The 14447-nt window shown below is 40.3% G+C and overlaps 1 protein-coding gene across 2 annotated transcripts; it reads left to right on the plus strand.

The window, feature by feature from the left end:
• The first annotated feature begins 31 nt into the window (after positions 1-31).
• Positions 32-9363, plus strand: LOC136423593 (cysteine protease ATG4B-like). 2 transcript variants are annotated; one of them, XM_066411819.1, is made up of 12 exons: positions 32-152; positions 1693-1791; positions 2340-2411; positions 2967-3109; positions 3524-3578; positions 4121-4193; positions 4691-4770; positions 5019-5209; positions 5572-5650; positions 5974-6116; positions 6723-6888; positions 8144-9363. In XM_066411819.1, the coding sequence occupies exons 1-12, from the start codon at positions 125-127 to the stop codon at positions 8215-8217; spliced, it is 1203 nt and encodes a 400-aa protein (XP_066267916.1). In that variant the 5' UTR covers positions 32-124; the 3' UTR covers positions 8218-9363. The 2 variants fall into 2 exon arrangements, with proteins under 2 accessions (XP_066267916.1, XP_066267917.1); XM_066411820.1 differs by lacking the exons at positions 6723-6888; positions 8144-9363 and adding an exon at positions 6502-6618.
• The last annotated feature ends 5084 nt before the right edge of the window (positions 9364-14447 follow it).

Below are 14447 nucleotides of genomic sequence, written 5' to 3' on the forward strand. Positions count from 1 at the left end.
TTCAACGACCGTCTATTGGTTAACAGTCTCGTGGTTGTAGAAAATAAACCAATCAGAGTCCGTTTGAGAAAATTGAGCTTACGCATGCGTACTTGCCATTGTTATTGTCGAACTGGAGCTGAAGATGGAGCTCTCAGGCGGGATGCACGCAGGTACGGACAGAAGAAACTTCGCTTTCTCTCTCTAGCGCCGCTTTTCGGCGTGTCTATACGACAGGACACACAGAACAAACACTGTAGAACTGTACATTGTGTTTCCCAGCTTTAGGTAGCGACGAGAAATGTTGCGATATTCGCCGAAATCTACACCCGGAAGTGTGGACTTGTCGATGGACCGAAAATCAGCTGATCTATTAGTTTGGGGCACAAAATCCGAGGAAAACTTGCCGAGTTTAAAACCGATTTGTTTCTTTTCACGAAGAGTTAGACAAAGTGAACATTCAAAGTGTACTGATTCCACATCTTCTTTAAATTTTGCAGTATCACTGTTCCTGTTTTCTTGTCCAGAGGGCCTCTTCTTATAAAGCCATCTTACTTCAAGTTGCCTCAGGCTTGATAAAGGAATTGTTGACAGAGTTCTTAGGTATAGTCAGGTGACTCAAGACCGGCTCCTCACAAGACAATGAAGTCATCTTGAGTCACTAAGACATTTTTAGAAGTAATGTTGCGACTGGAAAGGTCATAGTTCAGAATGACGTGGCCAACCGAAAGTGAGCAGAATGAAATGCAGAACCTTTAGTTTAGGATGGGATGTTCCAATTCTTAGATAGGAGGCAGTTTTTTCATGTAATTTTATTGGTTTAGCTGATGAACAGCCTGAACTGTCCATTGAACTATGGGCAAGTCTGTGTATAACTGATAGGTTTGTGGCTATCACACTTGCCAGGGTGTGCCTCTACTATTATATTGATCATTCTTAGGGGCCTGCATACATGGGGAGGGGGGTACCACTGTGCACAGTAAATTCAGGAAGTCAGTAGCTACATACTAGTACTATGTTTGTTTATTCATGACAAGCTCAAATTGGCCTGCAGGCCGCTTTTCATTGAGGTCATGAAAGAAAAGGTAGAAGTAAAGTCAGTCACAATCCAATATCCGACCATGAGGCATTACAATATCATGATTATGAGACAAGACGGTTTGAAGGGAAATTGTGGATTATGCTTAGAAAAGCCATTTTTACGGAGAGTTGCATAGGACGCCAGCATGGGCAGGAGTTCGACTAGACTCCAAAATGGCCAACAGACCTCGTTGCTATGACGGCCGGTTAGTTGCTAGGGGGAGGGTAACGTGACTGAATACGCCCTATGTTATTTTTTTTCTAAAAGAAACAATCCCACAAGGATCTTTTCAGCAATTATCTAACAGGCCCTGGCCTTCGAAAGAATAATCACTTCTGCATTTTAGAAGAAAAATTTGCCTTGTTGATCAGTGTGACATATAAGGAACAAAGGGTCTCAGTGCAAGGATAGTTAGTTAGAAGAAGCTGCCACGAAGCCAGACTCGAGTGATGTTTACCGGTAGTTTCAGCAGTGGTGTCTGGAGGTGTTGTGAGGGTCTGGGACCATATGGCTATCTTTACCACGGTGTGTAATCTCTCTACATAACGAACAACATAAAACTGGTCAAACCTACTAATTAGGTATAATTAGAGGATTTATTTTATTTGAATTTTTGATTTATCTTGTTGCAGTGTGCGTGACGTATGAAGCCGGTGCAATCCAGTTTGAGGAGTTTCCCAAAACAAAAGAGCCGGCCTGGATTCTGGGGGTGGGATACAACACCGTTAGTGGTAAGTAAATTTTCATCTTGGAAGGTATAGTATGACCTGGAGTTTTTTAATCAGGTTGATTAGACTACATTGTTGGTTTTGGTTGTAAACTGAAAATTCTGTTGGAAAAGCTAGAATGAAACCAAGTCAAGGAAAATTCGTCTTTCCACCCTATTCTTCTGCTGTAGATTCATGGCCTTGTTCAGATCTTAAGATCCACAGATTTTATACATGTAGCTAGCTTATGTAGTAAGTCATATTGGACAGTGACAATCTAAACAAAACCTGGGAACCACCATCCGGAATTCAGTGGCGCACTTCTAGCTGACACTTAGGCCAACACATCTAGATGATGATGTTGATGATGAATCCAAAGAAAAAAAACCCTGTACACTACCAAATTGGCGAGTACATTTTCACCCCTTTACAAGGGTGAATGTACATCCGGCCACAATACATGTACAGCCACGGATACACCGTATTTAGATAATACTACAAAGATAATACTGAGTCTTATGAGACACAACTGTCAGTGATTATAACTGCTCCTGTGTTGTTCTGCTGCCCAGATCGTCAGGAGCTTCAGAATGACATCAGTTCCAGACTCTGGTTCACTTACAGGAAGAACTTCACACCAATAGGTACGCAGAAAACCCTGAGTTTTTTTGACACTTCTGTTTCGTTAGGCAGTGGATGTTTGATGTAAACTCATTTTCCGACTGTTTCGTGGTGATTAAAACGTCTTAGATTCTGTCATTCTGTGATGTAGTTTTCCAAAATGCTTCTTAACAGATTCATAGAGCAACAAATCAAGTTATTGATTTTTGGTATACAGGTATGTTGTTTGGTTTTTCTATGAGAGGGTGAGGGAATTGGCTAATCAAAATTAGGTCATGTCATCCTTAGGGTTACATTTATATCTTCTAATAATTCTATTCAATACCCTTTCCCGTGTCCCATTTTTTCAGGAAAGACAGAAAAGATAGCCATGGTGCCATCCTGTTACTACAGGGGCTCCTACACTCGCTACTCTAGATTTTTTCAGGGTAGTGAACGCAGTAGCTCCTGTAGTAATCTAGGATGGCACCCTGGCTAAAAAAAGATAATATTGGTCAGCAGAAGTGCTAGGGAATGAGAAGGGGGGAGGTAGGGGTTATAGGGTGTTGACAATCTTTTCCATGCCACAAAAAATGTAGGAGGTACAGGGCCCATGTCTGACCAAGGCTGGGGCTGCATGCTGAGATGTGGACAGATGATGGTGGCACAGGCTCTGATCTGCAGACATCTGGGCAGGGACTGGAGATGGAAGCCTGCAGGGTACGATAATGACTATACCAAGGTGCGCAGTTAGGTTGTTCCTTTGTTCATTCTCACTTCATATGTGTTTTGTTGTGGCTTGTTGTAAAGCAAAGGATATAACTCATAGTTTAAAACAGAGTGTCATTATTGGCTTGTAGGCTATTGAATATCAAATTATAGGCTACCTGTTGGAGCTTGACATCTATGCTTAGATTGATGCTGTTGAAGCTTTTTATCTTACACTTTTTTTAGGAACATTATAAAGACATTTCAAAAACTACAAAGGATGAGGAAATAGCCATCCAGCTATAGCCCTATATAAGATAGCCAGAATGAGTGTATTGCAGACAAGTATGTGGTTTGCACTGAATTACTAGCTACATGTAGTAATCTTAAAGGCCAGACTAAAAGATTCAGTCAAGATGCTAATGCTGAGATCTCTTTATCTACATAGATTCTTCAACTCTTCCTGGACAAGAAGGACTCCTGTTACTCCATACACCAAATTGGTAAGTCCATTACTAGCTATACTGAAATATAGGATGGCGTCTATTTTGCATCTAGTTTTGGCTTTGTTTGGTTTTGTCTCTACCCTGTCATATACTGTTTTGACTGTTATATACTGAGTTACCTTCAACAACTTTTGACTTGAATTTAATTTATGTTCATTTACCACTTGCTTTCTTGAATTGACTTGAATCATTGTACCAGGTGTGTCCCTTTTTGTATTTCCACTATATTATGCTCATATTATTTTGTTACTCAGTACTGCTATTATTATGATTTATTTCTGATTATCATTATTTACTACTGTACCTCTTCCATTACTCAAGTTTATGTATTCTTATGTATGGTGTCTTATAAGCCCGTATGGGCTGGGCGACTTTTGTCGCAGGACACGGAAATAAAACATTCATTCATTTCTTTTTTCTTTACTGTAGGGCATCCAGAAGACACCCTGATAGCTAATAACCTGTGTTCCATATATATTGAATTCAGTAATCCATAACTTCACAGTGCATACTTGTATCTTGTGCTCCTCCATTTTCAGCCCAAATGGGAGTGAGTGGGGGAAAGTCAGTGGGCCAGTGGTTCGGCCCCAACACGGTCGCACAAGTGCTCAAGTGAGTATGGAGTTTCTCCGCTTGTCCACTTATCAGAACCAGAATGGAAAAGACACAGTCATTCTGCATGAGATGCCAGTAGAAATTGATCAGTACCCAAGGGATATGTTCTCATGACTAACAAGGAAGGGACATGTTGTTTTGGGCTAATGTCTGTGAGTGTGTTCGTTTGTGTGTATTTATATGTATGACTGTCAGTGTGTGTGTATTTGTATGTGTTTTGTATGTGTGAGTTTGAGTGTGTGTTTGTGTTTGAATGTGCAAGTGTGTGTGATTGTGCATGTGTGTGTTTGTAAGTGTGTGAGTATGTGTGTGTTTGTATGTGCGAGTTTGAGTGTGTGTGTGTGTTTGTATGTGTTTGAAAGTGCGAGTGTGATTGTGCATGTGTGTGTGTTTGTGTGTTCATATGTGTGTGTGTGTGTATCTGTGTGTTTGCATGTCTGTGAAGCCCATTTCTGAAATTGAAATGCTAATGAAAAGTGTTTTTTGCCCAACAGAAAGCTGGCTCTGTTTGAAGACTGGAGCTCATTAGCTATTCATGTTGCCATGGACAACACAGTCATCATCGATGATATCAGTGAGTATTATACATTTTGCTTCTCATAGACCACGTGTAGTCATCTGTGCATTTAGCCCACCTGGTCAGGAATATGCAATAAAGACTTATCATTATTCCCAGAAACGCTTTGTAGAGCCAGTAGCTTACTAATTGCTTGGAATTGACACAGCCGATTGATATATTCTGCTTGGAAACAATACAGCTGACCACAAGTTACAGAAAGAGGCCTGCAAATAATTTCTCGGCACCACCTCTTCTCCTCACAGAAAAATTGTGCAGATCGGCGAGACAGCCGACGCCGTCACAGGTCACCAACTCCTTCCTGCACAACGGCGTCTCCAGCGAGCAGACCTCCGCCAGAAGCCGCAGTCCGTTGCCATGGCAACCGCTGATGCTGATCATCCCCCTGAGGCTGGGCCTCAGCGAGCTCAACCCCGTCTACGCAGACTGTCTGAAGGTACATTTAGACAAATAGAAGTGGACAACCTTAAGTCAACAGTACACACATCTTCAAAAAATACACTGTGTCCGCATAGTTTCTGTTTAGAACTTTACTCATGTGAGACAGATCATGTAAGAGGTGTTTCAATCCATGCATGATCGCTGATCCCTGATTAAGTGATGTCACTGAATCCAGTGTTGAACGAAACTTGTGTCATCAATTATGATGATGTGATGTCAGTGAATCTTGTGGATAACCACGGAAATGTGCACATTAACCAGTGATGTCACACTCGACTAGTCCTTGTTCAACCACTGGAATCTCTGTTGCTCATGATCAAGAAACTGCTTCACTTAAAGTCCTCTGTGTCTTTCCAGGCATGCTTCACCCTGAGACAGTCCCTGGGCATGATAGGAGGCAAACCCAACCATGCACACTACTTTATAGGCTATGTAGGTAAGTACCACACTCTACTTATGATGATACATGTACATTGTACCTGTATGAACAGGAGAAGAAGAAGAAGACACTGTACCTGTACAGACTGTGCACAGAAACATGTTCCTTCGTTTTGTTGTTTTGTACCTTGCTTACCCAGCTTGCAGAAGAGTTGGAGGGAGATGTGGTGTTGTTTTGATATGTGGTTTTGTTGTTTTTTCTGCAGGTAACCTTGTGTACCTATATCTTTGCACCACCCAGCCAGCCGTAGAGTTGGAGAGAAAGCTGTTTTCTTGTTTTAACTTGTTTGTATGGTTGTCTCTCCATACTGTATCTATTAGGTAACTCCCTTGTATACCTGGACCCCCATACGACCCAGCCGGCTGTAGAGTTGGAGGGAAACATGCCGATCCCAGACTCCAGCTTCCACTGTTCCCACCCCAGCCGCATGAACATACAGGACCTGGACCCCTCCATCGCTCTGGTAAGGAAGTTTAGTCTGTATCCTATGCTGTAAATGCAGAAACTTTTGCAGTGGTTTTGTCTTCACAGTTTTCACGATGGTCACACGCCACAAAATCGAAACACTACAAATCAAACATGACCATTGTCTCATCAACTGTCTCAAGGCAGAAAAGTCCTGCTCAGTACTTACAGTGTAAGAGGTGTTGACCCTTCCATTGCGCTGGTAAGAAGTGGCCACAATAGTTAATATATGTCATTCCAAACGACAAAAGACTGACAGAAAACTATCCAACGTTCTCAAGTCAACTTCATGATGATTGGGAAAAGTAGCCAATATGATTACTATAAACCTTTTGAAAAGAACTTGTAAAGAACATTTTCTCAAAGTTACTTCTCTTCCCCAGGGCTTTTTCTGTCAGGACGAGGCCGACTTTGCAGACCTACAAAAAGCTTTGTGCTATCTGCTGGCATTGCCTGAAATTAACCACAACAAAATAAAGATATGACCCCCAATAATTCACCTGGGGTTTTAGTCCATTACGGTAAAATAGAGAAGTGGAAAAAGAGAGTTGAATTTGCCCTATGGGGACTCATACAAACATTGTGAATAATTTTTCTCTCCCAGGGTTTTTTCTGCCAGGACGAGGCTGACTTTGCAGACCTGTGCGACAACCTGAGAAGACTGATCATCGGGCAGAAGACTCACAACGCCATGTTTGAGGTGGTGCAGAGCAGACCCACGCACTGGCCGCCGTACGTGCTGCCCACCAGGCCGGATGGGACCAAGACAGGTGAGAAACTAAGACTGTTAGAACCTTAATGTCAGTCAGACCCACACACTGGCCGCCGTACGTGCTGCCCACCAGGCCGGACGGGACCAAGACAGGTGAGAAACTAAGACTGTTAGAACCTTAATGTCAGTCAGACCCACACACTGGCCGCCGTACGTGCTGCCCACCAGGCCGGACGGGACCAAGACAGGTGAACTCCTTAGACTGTAGTACCTTATGTACAGTAGCTATCTATGCAGACCAACTCTCATTCATTCTGTCAATCTCTCTCTCTCTCTCTCTCTCTCTCAGATATAAGTCAGAGATAGGATTAGGACTAAGATTAGTGAGAAACCTGTCACTCAGTCAGTCAGTCAGTCAGTCACTCACTCACTCACTCACTCACTCACTCACTCACTCACTCACTCACTCACTCACTCACTCACCCACTCACTCACTCACTCACTCACTCACTCACTCACACACTCACTCAGTCACTCAGTCACTCACCCACTCACTCACTCACTCACTCACTCACTCACTCACTCACTCACACACTCACTCACTCACACACACGTACTGCCGACTAGGCCAGATGGGACCAAGACAGGTGAGAAACCAAAACTGTAGTACCTGAAAGTGCCAGTGAAAAGATTTATATAAAATTTTGATCTGTCTCTCACTCAAGAACAGATGGAACCAAGACATGTTAACTAAAAAGACTGTCCTGTCTCTAGCACTGTAGCTATCTGTGCAGACCCTACATGTAGCTCATTCATTAATTCTGTCAGTCACTGACAGTCAGTCTCTCTCATTCACTTTGTCACTCTCTCACTCACTAACTCACTCACTAACTCACTCACTAACTCACTCACTCGCTCACCTAGCCACTCACTCTCGTTCTCACTCACTCACTCACTCACTCACTCACTCACTCACTCACTCAACCACTCACTCATTCACTCACACACATCACACACACACTCTTTCTCTCTCTCCCTCTCTCTCTCTCTCTCTCTCTCTCTCTCTCTCTCTCTTTCAATTACAAAATTACAAAGCTCACTGCCAAAAGAATACACTGTAATACACTGTCCCATGTATTTGTTTATCTTTATCCAGACATTATGCAAAACAGGGTGTATTGTAATGCATGAGAATGATGTGAACCCTGTCCTTGGTGCTGAACGCTCTGTCTTTTTGACCAGGCAAAAGTTACCAAGTGAATTTGAAGGCCTTTTCAATAATCTAACAATTTTTAATTTCTTGTCTTTTCCAGACTTCACTTCCTTGGATTATGAACTGGAGGGAGACAGACAATACGACTCAGACGAGGAATTTGAGATCCTATGATGATTTCCTTTTCTCGCTGCCTCTTGTTGGCCAATGGACTTCGTCATCACATCATCATAGATAGAGTAGTTCTGAATTGCTTTTAGCATTCTTGTTAAGTTACAACTAACATTAACACAGTACAATTATGCCAAATGATAATTACTTAAGCAACTGGATAAAGCGAATGTTGTCTGAAATGTCTGACTGTTTCAAAATTTTATCCAGTTGCTTGAGTAATTATCATTTGACATATCTTATTACCTGGATGTCTAACCTTCATTAAAAGTACAATCAGTTTCTGGACAAATGATCTTTACGGCATGCAAGAAAACTGGAGCTGCCAAAATGCCTTGCTTTCAACCCTGGACTATTCGAGTGTTCAAGTTAAAATAAGGTGGGATCCATCTAAAGACATGCCATGTGTACAGTCGGTAATATTGTGAATAATTACTTATAGCTCCTCAGCTCTTCTGTGGAAAGTATCATCAGTTTAAGGGAAGATGTGCACTAGTTTAAAGGAAAGCTACACTTAAAATTGAAAAGCCTAATATACTGTAGATGCTAAATCCCAACCAGTACCAATTGAATGCTTTTCACACTGGCTTTCCTGAGGATGGATTTCGAGGAACTTTCGAACGACTTTGAGGGAATTGAGGAGTTAGTGGGCTTTGAATTCAGAAAATTCCTCGAAATCCGTCCTCATGAAAGCCAGTGTGAAAAGCACTATTCATTCTGTTTGGGAAATGTAGATCCCTGACGTCACATGATTCAATCATCAGGTGAGAAGCCGTCAGTATTGTGAGAGTTTCAAACGGTAGAAGAGCCCTGAACTATGACAGACTTACAATGTATGTAAAACAAGTGAGAACTTGACTTTTGGGTACATTTAGCATTATAGTATAGTACTCTTTTCAGTTTTAAGTGTAGCTTTCCTTCACAAACAGTTCTACTGTGACTAATATATTTCTGTTTGGACTCAAATGTCTAGATCTGAAGATCAGTCTGGAAACTTGCAATGCTTATTGTGCCACATTTATGCGAACGTCCAAAGGAGCAATCTAAGAAAAAAAGGACAAGACTATTTCGTACCTCTACAAGTAAAATTGTTCAGTTAGGTTTTTAGTTAACGTAATTTTTGATTTTATCTCTTTTTCGATTTTTGTTGTTGTTGCTAATATATGATTCTTGTTTATGTATAGGCAGAATGCTAACTTATAGGGAATCTTAACAATGTAAAGCTGGAAGTATAGAGGTTAACCCTCTCCATGTTAAGGATGCATCCTGCCATCAAATCTGTACTGGTTACAGCAGAAGGTAGTAGGTTGAGGGTTAACCTCCCTGCTAATGCATCCACACAACTGGACAACTAAATACCCAGAACAGAGAGCATTTAGCAATGTTACCATTTTGAAAAAGAGGATTTTAAAACTTTACACCAATTTTTGACTAGTCCTTTCAATTTGGGGCTTATGTTCTTAATTTGCATAAATTTCCCTAGAACCATGATGGACCTTATAGTACATGATACCTTAACATTACAGAGAGACACCAAGCTATGGTACTGGACTAATTGTTTCCTGGGTGGGTAATAGGATAAGGTTTTTCAAGTTTCTCCTCCTGGACTGCCGTATCTGGTATTCTTCCGAATAAGGCTAGGGTCACATTTCCAACCCGGGGCCCGGCCGGGCAGCTTGTGGGAACGAAAACTATGATTTAAAAGAGAACAGAACACACAAAACTTATTCAAGATTTCTCCTTACCATACGCTATGTATATTCTTGATATGCATTTTTCCTTATTAGTTTTCTCAAACAGCCCTGTCGGGCCCTGGCATGGAAATGTGACCCTAGCCTAACTGGGGACCCAGTTGCTCAATACATGTCACTTTCCAGAAATGTGACTCTGGGTAATGATGTTATGTACTAACATTGATGAACTTTCATGATAACCAATGGGGGAGAATGTTCCTTTGTATATATAATGCACAAATGACATTGTATTTAACTGCGACATCTGTACAGTCAAGACCATTGCATTGTACTGAAACAGTGAACCGATTTACATACAGGTTACATTTTAGATGTATGTATTATAAAGTATACTACATTTTAGATGTATGTATAAGTTATTATTTGCTTCATATGAATATACAGTGTAAATGCAAAATGTCAGGAAAACATTAAAATGTGCTCATTTTTGTGACAAAGTCTGTGACTGTCTGGTGGGTATTGGACTTTCAACATTTCTGTTGTTATTTTATGTGTGGTATGCCCCTACACATACACAGCTTACACTTATCGAAGTACAGTTTTGGTATGATACTGCAAGAGTCAGTTTGCCAATAATGCAGTTGAGAGTCTGTGGCCAACTAGTACGGATGCATGAATGCCCCCTTTTCCATAAGGCTTATAATAGGCAAGCAATTTTCAATTTCCCGCAATTCGTAGGGAAAGCTTTTGAATTTTGGTTATTCATAGTGAGGTAGAAAACAATCGCTGAATTTAGCACAAAGCATTGTCAGGACCATAATGTACATGTACATGAACCTACAAAAAAAACTAACCAAACAAGAGTTCCGCGACCTCATATCTCCATGAACAATTCTATTTATGGAAATGACTTACACATTAATATAATAATATGTGCTTAATCATAAACACCATGTTACATGTATTTGAGTTTTATAATGGCAAACACTGAAAATATAGATTTTCCTCATTAGCTATGCAAATTAAGTCCCAATTAGCATAATTTACACTTCATTGTGTACATCTCTGTCTAAGCTACCCACATACTAAATATCATGGAAATCCGTTGTTCCTTTGTTCAGTTATTCTCCTTAGAAGATTTTCACAATAATGCCCCTGCAGTTCCAGAGCAAGCTGCTAGGGGGCCCAAACCCACACCACTTCTTCATTACACCACAAGCTATCTGCCACCAAAAAATTAATACCATAGCACGTCCAGGTCAAGAGATACAAAAATGAAATTTCTGCTGCAGTACCAAGGCCACATACCAGGGGGCCCAAAATCGACCTTGAATTTCGGCTTTGCAACACCTGCCCACATACCAAATATCATCGCAATCCATTAAGAGGTTCTTGAGTTATGCTGACTACAGTAGTCCGGAAACACAAACAGACACACAGACGCACCCAAAACTATATCTCCATTTTTCATGGAGATAAAAAGTCCTTTAGACTGCTTTCCATGAGGATACTTTTTGCTGTACTCTTCCCCACAAGACTTGGTTGAGCTCAATATAATGAACCAAAGTTTGCACTTAACATTGCCTGGGCATGATACCTAATTTGGGGTTTTATCTCATAGATGTAGAAAACACACATTATACAGATCACAACCACATTAAAGACTTCAACTACACAAGCTCACATTCATAGAATTTATTTCTCTTGTCAGAACTTCATCCATCTATCTCCTACAGTAACAGCACTAGTGCATCTGAAGACATATTCCTCGCACTGCATAGTCCCTAACATTCATTTCCAGAGAAGCTTCAGGGTAACACTTAAACATGAGTAGAACGCATGTATTGTGTATGGCAAGCAATTCTTATCAATGGTTTAGCAGCTAGTGTATCATCGCAATGCGGGAATGATTTGAATGACAATGGCAACAAAAGGGTAGCGGCCGGAAGCTAAATAGGATGGATTCCAGGCTAGCCTTGGGAAATAAGAGCCAGGTTATATTTGCCCAAATGGCTTTAAATCTGCTCCATGGCTGGTGGCATCGATAGGCAGTACCGGTACTCTTACATTGTAGTTGTCCAATATCTAGCTATGACTAGTGTCAGGCGTTCAAAGGCTGACAGTGGCCCAATTTACATACAAGTTTTTGGAGTCGACTCGGGGCTGTGTGTGAGGAGCTTTGGGCTGCTCAAGTGGAGTTTTACTCGTAACTAGAAAACGCTACTTGAGTGGCCTACGATTCTCCTTGCACAGTCCTGAGTCAACTTGGGTCTGGGACTTGAGCTTTGTAAAATGTATCTTGATACAAGCTTTGTAAAATGTATCTTGAGACTGTCTTGAATTTTCTTCAAAAATGCCTCTGCATCAGACAAGTACGATTTTTGTTGAAGGACTATGAGCCGTCCAAAGACGGGAAAATTGGTTTGGTAAAAATCTCAAGAAGCATATCTTTTGATTGATTGATGGATAGATTCTCGGATTATTCAATCCTCTAGGATGTTACAAGACCAGACACAAGTCATGGCTTAAAACTGTGACATGAAGTATCATTTCACTGGTTTATGATCACTGATTGCAGTTGTGAAAAACACAATGACATATTTTAGAAAACTACAAAGTTTAACTAAAATTGTACAGGTTGTGTACAGGTAAGTGCAAAAACGGGTTAAAAATTTACAGAACAGCAAACGAGCAATCACAAAGTCATGGTCACGTATAGTATACATGTATCTGGGAAAAGGATGCAATATCTGTTTGCTTCTCATCCTGTCTAGAAGGCATTGGATTCTGCTCTAGCCAGTAGCCTCCTTTCCAGAACTTCTAGGTGCAAACAATGTTTACCTTTGGAGGAGAGCGCTAAGAAAACGATTTTCAACATGTGCCCGTACTAAAATGCTAGTCTCTACCAGACTGACTACGCCGGCTATACGGAGAATAATTGCTAGGAGATTTTGGCCACCAGAGGTTTTCATTTGCAGGCCCAGTATGTTAACCTTTCCATGGACTGACCCTCCTGGCCAATTATTGAACTTTTTTGTCGAATTCTAGTACGATCTGTACCCCGTAGGAAGGCCTTGTGGAGGCTACTCAAATGTAGGGGAGCTTGATGTTGAAACTCTTCTTGGGCCTGAAAATTGCATATCAGCAATTCCCCCAAATGAATGCCAGCTGCACCAAGAAGATCTGCAAAAGGAGACTAAATAGCCATAATCTTAAACCTGAGTTACATTCATACAGCAAGTAAACGTAATGCCATAGGATGTTTTACAACTGGCAGAATTCTTTATTTAATTCTAAAAATGCCAGAAACCTTAGCTAGAAGTCTAGACGTCTACTGGTCACACATGCAACACAAATGTCATTAAATATATTCACTTAAAATACTGTAGAATTTTTTTATGATGGCGTACAATTTATATAATTATGGCAAGATTAATGGGCAAATTTTCCACCCCTCCATTTTAACAACATTCAAACTTAACAATTTTTATCTTCCCTGTATTCTTCGTTCCTCTAACATTTTCATGTTAAAACTTGAACATAATCTACACATTCCTCTGTACATTGGAGTTGTATACTGACAGTATACTTAGCAATATCTGATTTTCTGGTGAACAATTGTAACATATCAAATCCTCTAAAACTAGACTTAAATGTACAACATGTGTACTTTTACATATAATTTCTAATGTCATGACAGTCCCTTTAGATCCTGTATATCATATTAGTCTGCAAAGAGACAGATAATTCTGTCCCTCTTCGAAAAGAGATTTAATATGACGATGAAGTACTTTGAAAAAAAGGTTTTTTCTTTGTCTCTGTAGTAATTTGTTACGTTTGGTTAGAGTGTAGAGCGACAAACAATTCTCTGGTCCTGCCAGGAGTTCAGCAGAGCCAAGTTGCAACTTGAGTGTAGAAAACAACTTAATTACACAAAGGTGAACAAAAATACTGTATATCAAAGCCACACAAATGATTTCATGTATACCATCTGAAAACTCATAAATGTTTGACTTGTTTTATCCTGAAAAATATTTTCTTGCGAATGCAAAAAATTGTTGTGAGCCCTCCAATGCAAATTATAAAGCAAAATGCTTAGAGAGTATGTCGTAATAGTCAGTAAGCAGTAAAAATTAGCAAACATCTTTTGAAATGTCCTTTAATCAAAATATGCTAATTTTTTTCACTCTTGATGCAAATTTTGTAGTTAGCAGGATGACACCCGTAGAATTAATATGGTGTGGCCAAAATGTGTTTGCAACAAATGAGAATTCTGCAGATTACCAACCAAAACATGTTGAACATAGCCCCATGCCTTAATGCAAATGCTTAGTAATCATAATGACTATTACCATGGTATCCAGACATGTTTTAGATTAACTCTAAATTGTTCTAACATTCAGTGTTATAAGTTAAGAAAGTATTATATCATACCATAACTTAGAAAACTAAATCATTTCTTGTCAAAGCACCGGAGTATCCCCACACATACAATGTACGTTGCCTCTCCTCATATAATTATGATACATTTTGTGACAA

This window comes from Branchiostoma lanceolatum, chromosome 17 (genome assembly GCF_035083965.1).
Source record: "Branchiostoma lanceolatum isolate klBraLanc5 chromosome 17, klBraLanc5.hap2, whole genome shotgun sequence".
NCBI lineage: Eukaryota > Metazoa > Chordata > Leptocardii > Amphioxiformes > Branchiostomatidae > Branchiostoma > Branchiostoma lanceolatum.

Bases quoted from the DNA above. Each gene is read 5' to 3' on its own strand.
- LOC136423593 (XM_066411819.1), top strand. From the start codon at position 125: ATGGAGCTCTCAGGCGGGATGCACGCAG. The intron at 2,412-2,966 runs GTACGCAGAAAA...CAAAAAATGTAG, and splicing joins GAAGAACTTCACACCAATAG to GAGGTACAGGGCCCATGTCT. The intron at 5,651-5,973 runs GTAAGTACCACA...TGTATCTATTAG, and splicing joins CTACTTTATAGGCTATGTAG to GTAACTCCCTTGTATACCTG.